We start from the raw sequence: 19390 nt of genomic DNA, 5'->3' as shown, positions 1-19390 counted from the left end.
GGAGGGCCTCAAGATACGGGCCATGAACAGGTACTGTACCCTGACCTTTAACCCCTGTCTCACAGCATCGAGGAGGGCCTCAAGATACAGGCCATGAACAGGTACTGTACCCTGACCTTTAACCCCTGTCCCACAGCATCGAGGAGGGCCTCAAGATACAGGCCATGAACAGGTACTGTACCCTGACCTTTAACCACTAACCCCTGTCCCACAGCATCGAGGAGGGCCTCAAGATACAGGCCAAGAACAGGTACTGTACCCTGACTTCTGACCTTTAACTCCTGACCCTTAACCCTGTCCCACAGCATTGAGGAGGGCCTTGAGATACAGCCCATGACTGTACTGCTAATCTCATTTTAATAACATTTTCCCATTTAGGTGTCTCCTCACAAAGAACAACTTACCCTATGATTTAAAACATGTTTCTAGAACTATGGTCAAATTGAATGTTACTTTATAAAATTGAATTTAAATCTGACCTCCTCCCACCACTGGGTGTCACTGCAGGCTGCAGCGAGGGAAGAAGCACCAGCTGGAGAACGGGAGCGGGGCGGAGGACAATGGTGACTCCTCCCACTGCAGCAATGCCTCCGTCCACTCCAACCAGGTATGAGCATTCCTTCATCTGCCCCTGTCGTTCTGCCCCTGAACAAGGCAGTTAACCCACTGTTCCCCGGTAGGCCATCATTGTAAATACGAATTTGTTCTTAACTGGCTTGCCTAGTTAAATAAATTCCCATGTAGGGTTGCAGAATGCCAGTAACGTCCCCAAAATTCCCAGGTTTATCAGAAATTCCCGATATCAGGAAAAAGCAGGAAATCCAGATTCCTCCAACCAGGATTTATTGAAAACCTGACTGGATTTTTTTTTACAATTTATATTCCCATGTCTATCAAATACCTAAACAGCAAACAGTGAAACTGAGTTGTGTTAGCAGGCCACTGACAGAACGTGTAAGGGTAGGATGTATTACGGATGTGGCTGTATGAGACGTGTACAATGTATATGGGATGGGTAGCCTGCAGGGTATTAGTAATGTATTGTGTATATGGGTAGCCTGCAGGGTATTAGTAATGTATTGTGTATATGGGTAGCCTGCAGGGTATTAGTAATGTATTGTGTATATGGGTAGCCTGCAGGGTATTAGTAATGTATTGTGTATATGGGTAGCCTGCAGGGTATTAGTAATGTATTGTGTATATGGGATGGGTAGCCTGCAGGGTATTAGTAATGTATTGTGTATATGGGTAGCCTGCAGGGTATTAGTAATGTATTGTGTATATGGGTAGCCTGCAGGGTATTAGTAATGTATTGTGTATATGGGTAGCCTGCAGGGTATTAGTAATGTATTGTGTATATGGGTAGCCTGCAGGGTATTAGTAATGTATTGTGTATATGGGTAGCCTGCAGGGTATTAGTAATGTATTGTGTATATGGGTAGCCTGCAGGGTATTTAGTAATGTATTGTGTATATGGGATGGGTAGCGTGCAGGGTATTAGTAATGTATTGTGTATATGGGTATCCTGCAGGGTATTAGTAATGTATTGTGTTTATGGGATGGGTAGCCTGCAGGGTATTAGTAATGTATTGTGTATATGGGATGGGTAGCCTGCAGGGTATTAGTAATGTATTGTGTATATGGGTAGCCTGCAGGGTATTAGTAATGTATTGTGTATATGGGTAGCCTGCAGGGTATTAGTAATGTATTGTGTATATGGGTAGCGTGCAGGGTATTAGTAATGTATTGTGTATATGGGTAGCCTGCAGGGTATTAGTAATGTATTGTGTATATGGGATGGGTAGCCTGCAGGGTATTAGTAATGTATTGTGTATATGGGATGGGTAGCCTGCAGGGTATTAGTAATGTATTGTGTATATGGGTAGCCTGCAGGGTATTAGTAATGTATTGTGTATATGGGTAGCCTGCAGGGTATTAGTAATGTATTGTGTATATGGGATGGGTAGCCTGCAGGGTATTAGTAATGTATTGTGTATATGGGTAGCGTGCAGGGTATTAGTAATGTATTGTGTATATGGGTAGCCTGCAGGGTATTAGTAATGTATTGTGTATATGGGTAGCCTGCAGGGTATTAGTAATGTATTGTGTATATGGGTAGTCTGCAGGGTATTAGTAATGTATTGTGTATATGGGTAGCCTGCAGGGTATTAGTAATGTATTGTGTATATGGGATGGGTAGCCTGCAGGGTATTAGTAATGTATTGTGTATATGGGATGGGTAGCCTGCAGGGTATTAGTAATGTATTGTGTATATGGGTAGCCTGCAGGGTATTAGTAATGTATTGTGTATATGGGATGGGTAGCCTGCAGGGTATTAGTAATGTATTGTGTATATGGGTAGCCTGCAGGGTATTAGTAATGTATTGTGTATATGGGATGGGTAGCCTGCAGGGTATTAGTAATGTATTGTGTATATGGGTAGCCTGCAGGGTATTAGTAATGTATTGTGTATATGGGATGGGTAGCCTGCAGGGTATTAGTAATGTATTGTGTATATGGGTAGCCTGCAGGGTATTAGTAATGTATTGTGTATATGGGTAGCCTGCAGGGTATTAGTAATGCATTGTGTATATGGGTAGCCTGCAGGGTATTAGTAATGTATTGTGTATATGGGTAGCCTGCAGGGTATTAGTAATGTATTGTGTATATGGGTAGCCTGCAGGGTATTAGTAATGTATTGTGTATATGGGTAGCCTGCAGGGTATTAGTAATGTATTGTGTATATGGGTAGCCTGCAGGGTATTAGTAATGTATTGTGTATATGGGATGGGTAGCCTGCAGGGTATTAGTAATGTATTGTGTATATGGGTAGCCTGCAGTGTATTAGTAATGTATTGGGTATATGGGTAGCCTGCAGGGTATTAGTAATGTATTGTGTATATGGGTAGCCTGCAGGGTATTAGTAATGTATTGTGTATATGGGATGGGTAGCCTGCAGGGTATTAGTAATGTATTGTGTATATGGGATGGGTAGCCTGCAGGGTATTAGTAATGTATTGTGTATATGGGTAGCCTGCAGGGTATTAGTAATGTATTGTGTATATGGGTAGCCTGCAGGGTATTAGTAATGTATTGTGTATATGGGTAGCCTGCAGGGTATTAGTAATGTATTGTGTATATGGGATGGGTAGCCTGCAGGGTATTAGTAATGTATTGTGTATATGGGTAGCCTGCAGGGTATTAGTAATGTATTGTGTATATGGGTAGCCTGCAGGGTATTAGTAATGCATTGTGTATATGGGTAGCCTGCAGGGTATTAGTAATGTATTGTGTATATGGGTAGCCTGCAGGGTATTAGTAATGTATTGTGTATATGGGTAGCCTGCAGGGTATTAGTAATGTATTGTGTATATGGGTAGCCTGCAGGGTATTAGTAATGTATTGTGTATATGGGTAGCCTGCAGGGTATTAGTAATGTATTGTGTATATGGGATGGGTAGCCTGCAGGGTATTAGTAATGTATTGTGTATATGGGTAGCCTGCAGGGTATTAGTAATGTATTGTGTATATGGGTAGCGTGCAGGGTATTAGTAATGTATTGTGTATATGGGTAGCCTGCAGGGTATTAGTAATGTATTGTGTATATGGGTAGCCTGCAGGGTATTAGTAATGTATTGTGTTTATGGGATGGGTAGCCTGCAGGGTATTAGTAATGTATTGTGTATATGGGTAGCCTGCAGGGTATTAGTAATGTATTGTGTATATGGGTAGCCTGCAGGGTATTAGTAATGTATTGTGTATATGGGTAGCGTGCAGGGTATTAGTAATGTATTGTGTATATGGGTAGCCTGCAGGGTATTAGTAATGTATTGTGTATATGGGTAGCCTGCAGGGTATTAGTAATGTATTGTGTATATGGGATGGGTAGCCTGCAGGGTATTAGTAATGTATTGTGTATATGGGTAGCCTGCAGGGTATTAGTAATGTATTGTGTATATGGGATGGGTAGCCTGCAGGGTATTAGTAATGTATTGTGTATATGGGTAGCCTGCAGGGTATTAGTAATGTATTGTGTATATGGGTAGCCTGCAGGGTATTAGTAATGTATTGTGTTTATGGGATGGGTAGCGGGCAGGGTATTAGTAATGTATTGTGTATATGGGATGGGTAGCCTGCAGGGTATTAGTAATGTATTGTGTATATGGGTAGCCTGCAGGGTATTAGTAATGTATTGTGTATATGGGTAGCCTGCAGGGTATTAGTAATGTATTGTGTATATGGGTAGCCTGCAGGGTATTAGTAATGTATTGTGTATATGGGTAGCCTGCAGGGTATTAGTAATGTATTGTGTATATGGGATGGGTAGCCTGCAGGGTATTAGTAATGTATTGTGTATATGGGTAGCCTGCAGGGTATTAGTAATGTATTGTGTATATGGGATGGGATGGGTAGCCTGCAGGGTATTAGTAATGTATTGTGTAAATGGGTAGCCTGCAGGGTATTAGTAATGTATTGTGTATATGGGATGGGTAACGTGCAGGGTATTAGTAATGTATTGTGTATATGGGTAGCCTGCAGGGTATTAGTAATGTATTGTGTATATGGGTAGCCTGCAGGGTATTAGTAATGTATTGTGTATATGGGATGGGTAGCCTGCAGGGTATTAGTAATGTATTGTGTATATGGGATGGGTAGCCTGCAGGGTATTAGTAATGTATTGTGTATATGGGATGGGTAGCCTGCAGGGTATTAGTAATGTATTGTGTATATGGGTAGCCTGCAGGGTATTAGTAATGTATTGTGTATATGGGTAGCCTGCAGGGTATTAGTAATGTATTGTGTTAATGGGTAGCCTGCAGGGTATTAGTAATGTATTGTGTATATGGGATGGGTAGCCTGCAGGGTATTAGTAATGTATTGTGTATATGGGTAGCCTGCAGGGTATTAGTAATGTATTGTGTATATGGGTAGCCTGCAGGGTATTAGTAATGTATTGTGTATATGGGTAGCCTGCAGGGTATTAGTAATGTATTGTGTATATGGGTAGCCTGCAGGGTATTAGTAATGTATTGTGTATATGGGTAGCCTGCAGGGTATTAGTAATGTATTGTGTATATGGGATGGGTAGCCTGCAGGGTATTAGTAATGTATTGTGTATATGGGTAGCCTGCAGGGTATTAGTAATGTATTGTGTATATGGGATGGGTAGCCTGCAGGGTATTAGTAATGTATTGTGTATATGGGTAGCCTGCAGGGTATTAGTAATGTATTGTGTATATGGGATGGGTAGCCTGCAGGGTATTAGTAATGTATTGTGTATATGGGTAGCCTGCAGGGTATTAGTAATGTATTGTGTTTATGGGATGGGTAGCCTGCAGGGTATTAGTAATGTATTGTGTTTATGGGATGGGTAGCGGGCAGGGTATTAGTAATGTATTGTGTATATGGGATGGGATGGGTAGCCTGCAGGGTATTAGTAATGTATTGTGTATATGGGTAGCCTGCAGGGTATTAGTAATGTATTGTGTATATGGGTAGCCTGCAGGGTATTAGTAATGTATTGTGTATATGGGATGGGTAGCCTGCAGGGTATTAGTAATGTATTGTGTATATGGGTAGCCTGCAGGGTATTAGTAATGTATTGTGTATATGGGATGGGTAGCCTGCAGGGTATTAGTAATGTATTGTGTATATGGGTAGCCTGCAGGGTATTAGTAATGTATTGTGTATATGGGTAGCCTGCAGGGTATTAGTAATGTATTGTGTATATGGGATGGGTAGCCTGCAGGGTATTAGTAATGTATTGTGTATATGGGTAGCCTGCAGGGTATTAGTAATGTATTGTGTATATGGGTAGCCTGCAGGGTATTAGTAATGTATTGTGTATATGGGATGGGTAGCCTGCAGGGTATTAGTAATGTATTGTGTATATGGGTAGCCTGCAGGGTATTAGTAATGTATTGTGTATATGGGTAGCCTGCAGGGTATTAGTAATGTATTGTGTATATGGGTATCCTGCAGGGTATTAGTAATGTATTGTGTATATGGGTAACGTGCAGGGTATTAGTAATGTATTGTGTATATGGGTAGCCTGCAGGGTATTAGTAATGTATTGTGTATATGGGTAGCCTGCAGGGTATTAGTAATGTATTGTGTATATGGGATGGGTAACGTGTGATATACTTTTTATTTTCCCATTTCAAATCGTTTCCATTGTGAAGTGGGGGGTTTACGTGTTTTGTTGTAAAATGGGCGTGTAAATGCATATAAATGTCCATTTTTGTTGAGTAAAGGACACCTAGGAATATAACAGCAAGATATCCAGTCAGTGTGTCTTTCCTCGTTAAAGCACCTCATCGCTTTAACATTTTATGCCCTTGGTTTTGGTCAGCGTATCTTTTCTCCCCCCCAATTAAATAATCTTTTCAATCAAAGCAGGAGGCGGGGCCGAGCATCAAGCGTACCAAGACGTCAGATGACTCTGGTCTGGACATGGACAACGCTACAGAGAACGGAGGAGGAGGAGACGTGGCCGTGGACGGAGCCAGCGAGATAGAACTGGTGTTCTGTCCTCATCCTACGCTCATGGACAAGGACGACACCGTGCAGACCAGGTGGGGATCTGAGGCTTAGTGGGGTACAGGATGGGTGGACAGGAAGACACCGTGCAGACCAGGTGGGGATCTGAGGCTAAGTGGGGTACAGGATGGGTGGACAGGAAGACACCGTGCAGACCAGGTGGGGATCTGAGGCTAAGTGGGGTACAGGATGGGTGGACAGGAAGACACCGTGCAGACCAGGTGGGGATCTGAGGCTAAGTGGGGTACAGGATGGGTGGACAGGAAGACACCGTGCAGACCAGGTGGGGATCTGAGGCTAAGTGGGGTACAGGATGGGTGGACAGGAAGACACCGTGCAGACCAGGTGGGGATCTGAGGCTAAGTGGGGTACAGGATGGGTGGACAGGAGGACACCGTGCAGACCAGGTGAGGATCTGAGGCTAAGTGGGGTACAGGATGGGTGGACAGGAAGACACCGTGCAGACCAGGTGGGGATCTGAGGCTAAGTGGGGTACAGGATGGGTGGACAGGAAGACACCGTGCAGACCAGGTGGGGATCTGAGGCTAAGTGGGGTACAGGATGGGTGGACAGGAAGACACCGTGCAGACCAGGTGGGGATCTGAGGCTAAGTGGGGTACTGGATGGGTGGACAGGAAGACACCGTGCAGACCAGGTGGGGATCTGAGGCTAAGTGGGGTACAGGATGGGTGGACAGGAGGACACCGTGCAGACCAGGTGGGGGTCTGAGGCTAAGTGGGGTACAGGATGGGTGGACAGGAAGACACCGTGCAGACCAGGTGGGGATCTGAGGCTAAGTGGGGTACTGGATGGGTGGACAGGAAGACACCGTGCAGACCAGGTGGGGATCTGAGGCTAAGTGGGGTACTGGATGGGTGGACACCGTGCAGACCAGGTGGGGATCTGAGGCTAAGTGGGGTACAGGATGGGTGGACAGGAGGACACCGTGCAGACCAGGTGGGGATCTGAGGCTAAGTGGGGTACAGGATGGGTGGACAGGAAGACACCGTGCAGACCAGGTGGGGATCTGAGGCTAAGTGGGGTACAGGATGGGTGGACAGGAAGACACCGTGCAGACCAGGTGGGGATCTGAGGCTAAGTAGGGTACAGGATGGGTGGACAGGAGGACACCGTGCAGACCAGGTGGGGATCTGAGGCTAAGTGGGGTACTGGATGGGTGGACAGGAAGACACCGTGCAGACCAGGTGGGGATCTGAGGCTAAGTGGGGTACTGGATGGGTGGACAGGAAGACACCGTGCAGACCAGGTGGGGATCTGAGGCTAAGTGGGGTACAGGATGGGTGGACAGGAAGACACCGTGCAGACCAGGTGGGGATCTGAGGCTAAGTGGGGTACAGAATGGGTGGACAGGAAGACACCGTGCAGACCAGGTGGGGATCTGAGGCTAAGTGGGGTACAGGATGGGTGGACAGGAGGACACCGTGCAGACCAGGTGGGGATCTGAGGCTAAGTGGGGTACAGGATGGGTGGACAGGAAGACACCGTGCAGACCAGGTGGGGATCTGAGGCTAAGTGGGGTACAGGATGGGTGGACAGGAAGACACCGTGCAGACCAGGTGAGGATCTGAGGCTAAGTGGGGTACAGGATGGGTGGACAGGAAGACACGTGCAGACCAGGTGAGGATCTGAGGCTAAGTGGGGTACTGGATAGGTGGACAGGAAGACACCGTGCAGACCAGGTGGGGATCTGAGGCTAAGTGGGGTACTGGATGGGTGGACAGGAAGACACCGTGCAGACCAGGTGAGGATCTGAGGCTAAGTGGGGTACTGGATGGGTGGACAGGAAGACACCGTGCAGACCAGGTGGGGATCTGAAGCTAAGTGGGGTACAGGATGGGTGGACAGGAAGACACCGTGCAGACCAGGTGGGGGTCTGAGGCTAAGTGGGGTACAGGATGGGTGGACAGGAAGACACCGTGCAGACCAGGTAGGGGTCTGAGGCTAAGTGGGGTACTGGATGGGTGGACAGGAAGACACCGTGCAGACCAGGTGGGGATCTGAGGCTAAGTGGGGTACAGGATGGGTGGACAGGAAGACACCGTGCAGACCAGGTGGGGATCTGAGGCTAAGTGGGGTACAGGATGGGTGGACAGGAAGACACCGTGCAGACCAGGTGGGGATCTGAGGCTAAGTGGGGTACAGGATGGGTGGTTTTGTTCCAGGTGCAGAATCTGCACAATATTAAAGCTGTGTTATTCACATTTTTTGGTTGACCAACAGTGTCATTGAAAGCCAGTCTGAGAAGCGGTAGATCTGTTCTATGTGTTATAGATCTGTCATTCTCATTGAAAGCCAGTCTGAGAAGCGGTAGATCTGTTCTATGTGTTATAGATCTGTCATTCTCATTGAAAGCCAGTCTGAGAAGCGGTAGATCTGTTCTATGTGTTATAGATCTGTCATTCTCATTGAAAGCCAGTCTGAGAAGCGGTAGATCTGTTCTATGTGTTATAGATCTGTCATTCTCATTGAAAGCCAGTCTGAGAAGCGGTAGATCTGTTCTATGTGTTATAGATCTGTCATTCTCATTGAAAGCCAGTCTGAGAAGCGGTAGATCTGTTCTATGTGTTATAGATCTGTCATTCTCATTGAAAGCCAGTCTGAGAAGCGGTAGATCTGTTCTATGTGTTATAGATCTGTCATTCTCATTGAAAGCCAGTCTGAGAAGCGGTAGATCTGTTCTATGTGTTATAGATCTGTCATTCTCATTGAAAGCCAGTCTGAGAAGCGGTAGATCTGTTCTATGTGTTATAGATCTGTCATTCTCATTGAAAGCCAGTCTGAGAAGCGGTAGATCTGTTCTATGTGTTATAGATCTGTCATTCTCATTGAAAGCCAGTCTGAGAAGCGGTAGATCTGTTCTATTTCTATGCTTCCCGTTAAGTTTTGCGTTTGTTTTTTATTTTCGATTTTGTACATCAGCTTCAAACTGCTGAAATTACAATATTTTAGGTTATGGAAAAGATATTTCACAGCCGTTTAGATGGTACAAACTGAAATGAGATTAACTATTACAATTTCTGCATAGTGCACCTTTAAAGCTTTAGAATGACTGAGGTTTGTTGATCTTCTAATCTGCGTAGGCCCCTGTCTTCTAATCTGCGTAGGCCCGTGTCTTCTAATCTGCGTAGGCCCGTGTCTTCTAATCTGCGTAGGCCTGTCTTCTAATCTGCGTAGGCCCGTGTCTTCTAATCTGCGTAGGCCCGTGTATTCTAATCTGCGTAGGCCCGTGTCTTCTAATCTGCGTAGGCCCGTGTCTTCTAATCTGCGTAGGCCCGTGTCTTCTAATCTGCGTAGGCCCGTGTCTTCTAATCTGCGTAGGCCCGTGTCTTCTAATCTGCGTAGGCCCGTGTCTTCTAATCTGCGTAGGCCCGTGTCTTCTAATCTGCGTAGACCCGTGTCTTCTAATCTGCGTAGGCCCGTGTCTTCTAATCTGCGTAGGCCCGTGTCTTCTAATTTGCGTAGGCCCGTGTCTTCTAATCTGCGTAGGCCCGTGTCTTCTAATTTGCGTAGGCCCGTGTATTTGAATCCTGTTTGTGAAAAACAGTGAGTGTACCTGTGGATGTTTAAAATGGGAAAGTTTAGATAGTGAAAGTGTGTGTGTATATATCTTTCTAGACCTCAAGTAAGGTGTTGTGGTATTGAGTTAGTGCCCAGGTTCATCAAGAAGTATGCTAATGCAACTGTGTGTGTGTGTGTGTGTGTGTGTGTGTGTGTGTGTGTGTGTGTGTGTGTGTGTGTGTGTGTGTGTGTGTGTGTGTGTGTGTGTGTGTGTGTGTGTGGTAGTGTTGAGTTTGTTCCCAGGTACATCAAGACGTCGGGTAACGCCACAGTCGACCACCTGTCTAAGTACCTGGCTGTGCGTCTGGCCCTGGAGGAACTGAGGAAGAACGGAGAGGCCAGCCCTGTCAATGTAGACGCTGCCTCCGAGAAACAATACACCATTTATATCCCTACAGCCAACGGCCAGTTCACGGTAATACTACAATATATTACTACAAATACTACTACAATACACCATTTATATCCCTACAGCCAACGGCCAGTTCACGGTAATACTACAATATATTACTACAAATACTACTACAATACACCATTTACAGCCAACGGCCAGTTCACGGTAATACTACAATATATTACTACAAATACTACTACAATACACCATCCACAGCCAACGGCCAGTTCACGGTAATACTACAATATATTACTACAAATACTACTACAATACACCATCCACAGCCAACGGCCAGTTCACGGTAATACTACAATATATTACTACAAATACTACTACAATACACCATCCACAGCCAACGGCCAGTTCACGGTAATACTACAATATATTACTACAAATACTACTACAATACACCATCCACAGCCAACGGCCAGTTCACGGTAATACTACAATATATTACTACAAATACTACTACAATACACCATCCACAGCCAACGGCCAGTTCACGGTAATACTACAATATATTACTACAAATACTACTACAATACACCATCCACAGCCAACGGCCAGTTCACGGTAATACTACAATATATTACTACAAATACTACTACAATACACCATCCACAGCCAACGGCCAGTTCACGGTAATACTACAATATATTACTACAAATACTACTACAATACACCATTTACAGCCAACGGCCAGTTCACTGTACTAATTCTGCGCTGTACTGTACTAATGCTATACTATACTAATTCCGTACTACACTATACCAATTCTATACCAATACTATACTCTGCCAATTTTATACTATACTAATTATATTCTATGCTAATTCTATACTACACGTATACTATACTAATACTATACTACACGTATACTTTATTAATTTTACACCATACGAATTCTATACTGTGCCAATTCTATACTATACTAATGCTATACTAATGCTATGCCATACTGGTCCCATACTATGCTATACTAATTCTATACTATGCCAATTCTATGCTATACTAATTCTATACTATGCCAATTCTATGCTATGCTAATTCTATACTATGCCAATTCTATGCTATACTAATTCTATACTATGCCAATTCTATGCTATACTAATTCTATACTATGCCAATTCTATGCTATACTAAGTCTACACCATACTATGCTAATTCTATACTAATGAGGTACTATACCAATTCTATACTATAGTAATTCTATAGTATGCTAATACCATACTATGCTAATTCTATACTATACGAATTCTCTTCTGATTATATTCTATACTAATTCTATACTACACAAATTCTATGCCATGCTAATTCTACACTATTCTAATTCTATGCTAATTCTATACTATACTAATTCAATGTTATGCTAATTATATACGATACTGATTCTATACTAATTCGAAGGTCACAAGACAGACTTCAAATAAGCACACACTCCTAGTTGTCACCCAGGTGACCTTTAGCCTGGTGTTGCGTCTCATCACTGATCACCCAGGTGACCTTTAGCCTGGTGTTGCGTCTCATCACTGGTCACCCAGGTGACCTTTAGCCTGGTGTTGCGTCTCATCACTGGTCACCCAGGTGACCTTTAGCCTGGTGTTGCGTCTCATCACTGATCACCCAGGTGACCTTTAGCCTGGTGTTGCGTCTCATCACTGGTCACCCAGGTGACCTTTAGCCTGGTGTTGCGTCTCATCACTGGTCACCCAGGTGACCTTTAGCCTGGTGTTGCGTCTCATCACTGGTCACCCAGGTGAGCTTGTGTATATAATGCAACTAGTGACGTGTGGAAAGAATTTCCTCCTGAAAGACAATAAATCAGACAATGCTCTCTGTCGGTCCTCTAGGTGCTGAACGGGTCTTTCTCTCTGGAGCTTGTCAGCGAGAAGTACTGGAAGGTGAACAAGCCCATGGAGCTGTTCTTCGCCCCCACCAAGGAGCACAAGTAGACCAGCTGGAGTACACCTGGGGGGTAGACCGCCTGGAGTACACCTGGGGGGGTAGACCGCCTGGAGAACACCTGGGGGGGTAGACCGCCTGGAGAACACCTGGGGGGGTAGACCGCCTGGAGTACACCTGGGGGGGTAGACCGCCTGGAGTACACTTGGGGGGGGTAGACCAGCTGGAGTACACTTGGGGGGGGTAGACCAGCTGGAGTACACCTGGGGGGGTAGACCGCCTGGAGTACACCTGGGGGGGTAGACCGCCTGGAGTACACCTGGGGGGGTAGACCGCCTGGAGTACACCTGGGGGGGTAGACCGCCTGGAGTACACCTGGGGGGGTAGACCGCCTGGAGTACACCTGGGGGGGTAGACCGCCTGGAGTACACCTGGGGGGGTAGACCGCCTGGAGTACACCTGGGGGGGTAGACCGCCTGGAGTACACCTGGGGGGGTAGACCGCCTGGAGTACACCTGGGGGGGTAGTTCGCCTGGAGTACACCTGGGGGGGTAGACCGCCTGGAGTACACCTGGGGGGGTAGACCGCCTGGAGTACACCTGGGGGGGTAGACCGCCTGGAGTACACCTGGGGGGGTAGACCGCCTGGAGTACACCTGGGGGGGTAGACCGCCTGGAGTACACCTGGGGGGGTAGACCGCCTGGAGTACACCTGGGGGGGTAGACCGCCTGGAGTACACCTGGGGGGGTAGACCGCCTGGAGTACACCTGGGGGGGGGGGTAGACCGCCTGGAGTACACCTGGGGGTAGACCGCCTGGAGTACACCTGGGGGGGTAGACCGCCTGGAGTACACCTGGGGGGGTAGACCGCCTGGAGTACACCTGGGGGGGTAGACCGCCTGGAGTACACCTGGGGGGGTAGACCGCCTGGAGTACACCTGGGGGGGGGGGGTAGACCGCCTGGAGTACACCTGGGGGGGGTAGACCGCCTGGAGTACACCTGGGGGGGGTAGACCGCCTGGAGTACACCTGGGGGGGGTAGACCGCCTGGAGTACACCTGGGGGGGTAGACCGCCTGGAGTACACCTGGGGGGGTAGACCGCCTGGAGTACACCTGGGGGGGTAGACCGCCTGGAGTACACCTGGGGGGGTAGACCGCCTGGAGTACACCTGGGGGGGTAGACCGCCTGGAGTACACCTGGGGGGGTAGACCGCCTGGAGTACACCTGGGGGGGTAGACCGCCTGGAGTACACCTGGGGGGGTAGACCGCCTGGAGTACACCTGGGGGGGTAGACCGCCTGGAGTACACCTGGGGGGGTAGACCGCCTGGAGTACACCTGGGGGGGTAGACCGCCTGGAGTACACCTGGGGGGGTAGACCGCCTGGAGTACACCTGGGGGGGTAGACCGCCTGGAGTACACCTGGGGGGGTAGACCGCCTGGAGTACACCTGGGGGGTAGACCGCCTGGAGTACACCGGGGGGGGGGTAGACCGCCTGGAGTACACCTGGGGGGTAGACCGCCTGGAGTACACCTGGGGGGGTAGACCGCCTGGAGTACACCTGGGGGGGTAGACCGCCTGGAGTACACCTGGGGGGGTAGACCGCCTGGAGTACACCTGGGGGGGTAGACCGCCTGGAGTACACCTGGGGGGGTAGACCGCCTGGAGTACACCTGGGGGGGTAGACCGCCTGGAGTACACCTGGGGGGGTAGACCGCCTGGAGTACACCTGGGGGGGTAGACCGCCTGGAGTACACCTGGGGGGGTAGACCGCCTGGAGTACACCTGGGGGGGTAGACCACCTGGGGGGTAGATCGCCTGGAGTACACCAGGGGGGTAGACCGCCTGGAGTACACCAGGGGGGTAGACCGCCTGGAGTACACCAGGGGGGTAGACCGCTTGGAGTACACCTGGGGGGGTGGGTAGACCGCCTGGAGAGCATTACTGGAGACGTAACTGCAGTGCCAGAGTGGCGTTCAGGAGGGCGGCGCCAGGGTGGCGTTCAGGAGGGCGGCGCCAGGGTGGCGTTCAGGAGGGCGGCGCCAGGGTGGCGTTCAGGAGGGCGGCGCCAGGGTGGCGTTCAGGAGGGCGGCGCCAGGGTGGCGTTCAGGAGGCCGGCGCCCGGGTGGCGTTCAGGAGGCCGGCGCCCGGGTGGCGTTCAGGAGGCCGGCGCCCGGGTGGCGTTCAGGAGGGCGGCGCCCGGGTGGCGTTCAGGAGGGCGGCGCCCGGGTGGCGTTCAGGAGGGCGGCGCCCGGGTGGCGTTCAGTGTTACTAAACACATCTCTGGCGTGGGCCGGTGGTAGTTCATACCACCTGCCTAAACTCTGAAACTAGGTCCCAAATGTAGTGGACTGCTTGGACCACAGCCCTACAGACCCACAGCCCTACAGACCCACAGCCCTACAGACCCACAGCCCTACAGACCCACAGCCCTACAGACCCTGGTCTAAAGTAGGGCACTGCATATGGAATAGGGGGCCATTTGGGATAACCTGAATGTATTATGACTTGCTGTCTGAAGGTGTTGTGACTAGCCAGTGGTCCTGTCACGTCTTACTGAGGTAGTTCCTGCTAGTTCCTGGACTGTCTACCTTCTACCTGCTAGTACCTGGACTGTCTACCTGCTAGTTCCAGGGCTGTCTGAAGGTGTTGTGACTAGCCAGTGGTCCTGTCACGTCTTACTGAGGTTGTACCTGCTAGTACCTGGACTGTCTACCTTCTACCTGCTAGTACCTGGACTGTCTACCTTCTACCTGCTAGTACCTGGACTGTCTACCTGCTAGTACCTGGACTGTCTACCTTCTACCTGCTAGTACCTGGACTGTCTACCTGCTAGTACCTGGACTGTCTACCTTCTACCTGCTAGTACCTGGACTGTCTACCTTCTACCTGCTCTGGATAGAGGTTTTCCTGCTAGTACCTGGACTGTCTACCTGCTAGTACCTGGACTGTCTACCTTCTACCTGCTAGTACCTGGGCTGTCTACCTGCTAGTACCTGGGCTGTCTACCTGCTAGTACCTGGACTGTCTACCTTCTACCTGCTCTGGATAGAGGTAGTTCCTGCTAGTACCTGGACTGTCTACCTTCTACCTGCTCTGGATAGAGGTAGTACCTGCTAGTACCTGGACTGTCTACCTGCTAGTACCTGGACTGTCTACCTTCTACCTGCTAGTACCTGGACTGTCTACCTTCTACCTGCTCTGGATAGAGGTAGTACCTGCTAGTACCTGGGCTGTCTACCTGCTAGTACCTGGGCTGTCTACCTGCTAGTACCTGGACTGTCTACCTTCTACCTGCTCTGGATAGAGGTAGTTCCTGCTAGTACCAGGGCTGTCTACCTTCTACCTGCTCTGGATAGAGGTTTTCCTGCTAGTACCAGGGCTGACTACCTGCTAGTACCAGGGCTGACTACCTGCTAGTACCTGGGCTGTCTAGCTGCTAGTACCAGGGCTGTCTAGCTGCTAGTACCAGGGCTGTCTAGCTGCTAGTACCAGGGCTGTCTAGCTGCTAGTACCTGGGCTGTCTACCTGCTAGTACCAGGGCTGTCTAGCTGCTAGTACCAGGGCTGTCTAGCTGCTAGTACCAGGGCTGTCTAGCTGCTAGTACCTGGGCTGTCTACCTGCTAGTACCAGGGCTGTCTAGCTGCTAGTACCAGGGCTGTCTACCTGCTAGTACCAGGGCTGTCTACCTGCTAGTACCAGGGCTGTCTAGCTGCTAGTTCCAGGGCTGTCTACCTGCTAGTACCAGGGCTGTCTACCTGCTAGTACCAGGGCTGTCTACCTGCTAGTACCAGGGCTGTCTACCTGCTAGTACCTGGGCTGTCTACCTGCTAGTACCTGGGCTGTCTACCTGCTAGTACCTGGGCTGTCTACCTGCTAGTACCTGGGCTGTCTACCTGCTAGTTCCAGGGCTGTCTACCTGCTAGTACCAGGGCTGTCTACCTGCTAGTACCAGGGCTGTCTACCTGCTAGTACCAGGGCTGTCTACCTGCTAGTACCTGGGCTGTCTACCTGCTAGTTCCAGGGCTGTCTACCTGCTAGTACCAGGGCTGTCTACCTGCTAGTACCAGGGCTGTCTACCTGCTAGTTCCAGGGCTGTCTACCTGCTAGTTCCAGGGCTGTCTACCTGCTAGTTCCAGGGCTGTCTACCTGCTAGTACCAGGGCTGTCTACCTTCTACCTGCTAGTTCCAGGGCTGTCTACCTGCTAGTTCCAGGGCTGTCTACCTGCTAGTTCCAGGGCTGTCTACCTGCTAGTTCCAGGGCTGTCTACCTGCTAGTACCTGGGCTGTCTACCTGCTAGTACCTGGGCTGTCTAGCTGCTAGTTCCAGGGCTGTCTACCTGCTAGTACCAGGGCTGTCTAGCTGCTAGTACCTGGGCTGTCTACCTGCTAGTACCTGGGCTGTCTACCTGCTAGTACCTGGGCTGTCTAGCTGCTAGTTCCAGGGCTGTCTACCTGCTAGTACCAGGGCTGTCTAGCTGCTAGTACCTGGGCTGTCTACCTGCTAGTTCCAGGGCTGTCTACCTGCTAGTACCAGGGCTGTCTACCTTCTACCTGCTAGTACCAGAGCTGTCTAGCTGCTAGTTCCAGGGCTGTCTACCTGCTAGTACCAGGGCTGTCTAGCTGCTAGTACCTGGGCTGTCTACCTGCTAGTTCCAGGGCTGTCTACCTGCTAGTTCCAGGGCTGTCTACCTGCTAGTACCTGGGCTGTCTACCTGCTAGTACCAGGGCTGTCTACCTTCTACCTGCTAGTACCAGGGCTGTCTACCTTCTACCTGCTAGTACCAGGGCTGTCTACCTTCTACCTGCTAGTACCAGGGCTGTCTACCTTCTACCTGCTAGTTCCAGGGCTGTCTACCTGCTAGTTCCAGGGCTGTCTAGCTGCTAGTACCTGGGCTGTCTACCTGCTAGTACCTGGGCTGTCTACCTGCTAGTACCTGGGCTGTCTACCTGCTAGTACCTGGGCTGTCTACCTGCTAGTACCTGGGCTGTCTACCTGCTAGTACCAGGGCTGTCTACCTTCTACCTGCTAGTACCAGGGCTGTCTACCTTCTACCTGCTAGTTCCAGGGCTGTCTACCTGCTAGTACCAGGGCTGTCTAGCTGCTAGTACCTGGGCTGTCTACCTGCTAGTACCTGGGCTGTCTACCTGCTAGTACCTGGGCTGTCTACCTGCTAGTACCTGGGCTGTCTACCTGCTAGTACCTGGGCTGTCTACCTGCTAGTACCAGGTCTGTCTACCTTCTACCTGCTAGTTCCAGGGCTGTCTACCTGCTAGTTCCAGGGCTGTCTACCTGCTAGTACCTGGGCTGTCTAGCTGCTAGTTCCAGGGCTGTCTACCTTCTACCTGCTCTTGATAACTGTGGCTGCTTTGGGACCTTGGAATGTCTTTTTGTATCTGGGGTTACGGGGAGCTGGGTTGGCGATAGGACGGGGTGGGAGGCCTTAGATCTATTACCACTGTGTACGTACCGAGGGCTTTCTGCTATTTGATTTGTCGAACTGACACAATGGTTTGGAATATCAAGACGCTTGTTTTCTTTATTAAACCCTGTTTCTCTGCTGTATCTGTTGACGTTGGATGTGTCTCAAATGGCAACCTGGTCCCTATTAAGTGCAATACACAGGGCTCTGGGTCAAAAGTAGTGCACTATATAGGGAATAGGGCTCTGGGTCAAAAGTAGTGCACTATATAGGGAATAGGGCTCTGGGTCAAAAAGTAGTGCACTATATAGGGAATAGGGCTCTGGGTCAAAAAGTAGTGCACTATATAGGGAATAGGGCTCTGGTCTATAGTAGTGCACTATATAGGGAATAGGGCTCTGGGTCAAAAGTAGTGCACTATATAGGGAATAGGGCTCTGGTCAAAAGTAGTGCACTATATAGGGCTCTGGTCTACAGTAGTGCACTATATAGGGCTCTGGTCTACAGTAGTGCACTATATAGGGAAAAGATTGCCCTTTGGGACGTTAACTTTAATAATGTGTCTGTCACCTGACTGATCTGGTAGCCATGGAAACATCTATGACCTAACGACATTCTATTAGACAGACTTCATCTCATTATTACCCATCTCTCTGGTCTGGTTGGCTCTCATTCTGTTGGCCTAGACACGGCTATCATTTACAGCAGGGTTGGGGTCCATTCCTCTTCAGGCCGTGGAATAATCTCTATACCTTCTCTCTCTCTGAGGAGGACCTCTCCTGTGTGCTGTGACATCTTTTAAGAATCCAGTAGTTTTTCCAAAAACACTCATTGAAAACTAAGAAGTAAATGAGTAAGAATGAAATTGAGGCCAACCCTGTTTCACACTAACGTGATTATCTCAGCTAAAGTCTAGTTCAGTTCCACATGGTATAGTTGTAACACCTTTGTTCATTCATCTCAACCAGGAATGTATCACTCCAACACACCTCAACTGTATGCAAGTAATCTGTCTGTGTACATAAACCAACCAGCTCTATTCATCACCTTCAAGCTTCATGAACACTGTGTGTGTGTGGGGGGGGGGGGGGGGGGGTGTAGGGACCCAAATTGTGTATTCTCCACAAAAATATTTCATAACGATGATACCATGGAGGAAGCATTTACAAATATACTTTTTAAAAGCATGTTTCGGTTATTCTTTTTTTTTTTTTTTTTTTTTACAATTTTCTTTGCATAAATATCAGTTTTTGTTTGGGAAAACTGCAAACTGCATTTATCTGTTTGGAAAATAAAAAACAAAATGTGTGTAAAACATGGAACCCCACGAGCCATTTAATCTCAATGCTCCGGTGTGAAGTTTCCCCTAAGTACAGATCTAGGATCAGCTTTCCCTCTCCCAGTCCTTTCCCTAACCATTAGTGGGTAAAATGTCAAACTGACCTAAGATCAGCATCTATGGAGCAACTTCACCCAACACCATTTTTCACCACCACCTCTTCTTCAGGGGTGAGATTTCCCAAATCTTTGTGGTACTTTTTAAGGCTGGATC

The 19390-nt window shown here is 48.7% G+C and overlaps 1 protein-coding gene and 3 long non-coding RNA genes across 7 annotated transcripts in view; 2 read left to right on the top strand and 2 right to left on the bottom strand.

Annotated features, from left to right (window-relative positions):
* LOC129823594 (E3 ubiquitin-protein ligase RING2) overlaps positions 1–12591 on the top strand; it is a 45469-nt gene extending 32878 nt beyond the window's left edge. The window contains exons 5-8 of one of the 3 annotated variants that reach the window (XM_055882443.1): positions 508–607; positions 6400–6575; positions 10345–10534; positions 12364–12591. In XM_055882443.1, coding sequence (XP_055738418.1) covers positions 508–607; positions 6400–6575; positions 10345–10534; positions 12364–12465 — 568 coding nt within the window. In that variant the 3' untranslated portion in view covers positions 12466–12591. Of the gene's footprint in view, positions 1–507; positions 608–6396; positions 6576–10344; positions 10535–12363 lie in introns of all 3 variants that reach the window. The other 2 variants (XM_055882442.1, XM_055882444.1) reach the window with 2 other exon arrangements.
* A 2438-nt stretch (positions 12592–15029) lies between these two features.
* On the top strand, positions 15030–19153 carry LOC129823591 (uncharacterized). Its single transcript, XR_008754650.1, has 2 exons — positions 15030–15626; positions 15777–19153. It is a non-coding gene; the product is annotated as an uncharacterized LOC129823591 (long non-coding RNA).
* Positions 15335–15695, bottom strand: LOC129823592 (uncharacterized). Its single transcript, XR_008754651.1, has 3 exons — positions 15644–15695; positions 15487–15591; positions 15335–15388 (listed from the first exon to the last, which is right to left on the bottom strand). It is a non-coding gene; the product is annotated as an uncharacterized LOC129823592 (long non-coding RNA).
* On the bottom strand, positions 17027–17735 carry LOC129823593 (uncharacterized). 2 transcript variants are annotated; one of them, XR_008754653.1, is made up of 4 exons: positions 17663–17735; positions 17452–17540; positions 17221–17306; positions 17027–17084 (listed from the first exon to the last, which is right to left on the bottom strand). It is a non-coding gene; the product is annotated as an uncharacterized LOC129823593 (long non-coding RNA). The 2 variants fall into 2 exon arrangements; XR_008754654.1 differs by lacking the exon at positions 17027–17084 and adding an exon at positions 17120–17183 and having other exon boundaries at positions 17251–17306.
* Positions 19154–19390: the final 237 nt, after the last annotated feature.

This window comes from Salvelinus fontinalis, chromosome 26 (genome assembly GCF_029448725.1).
Source record: "Salvelinus fontinalis isolate EN_2023a chromosome 26, ASM2944872v1, whole genome shotgun sequence".
NCBI classification, from domain to species: domain Eukaryota; kingdom Metazoa; phylum Chordata; class Actinopteri; order Salmoniformes; family Salmonidae; genus Salvelinus; species Salvelinus fontinalis.
This window is presented reverse-complemented; position numbering and strand designations above follow the sequence as displayed.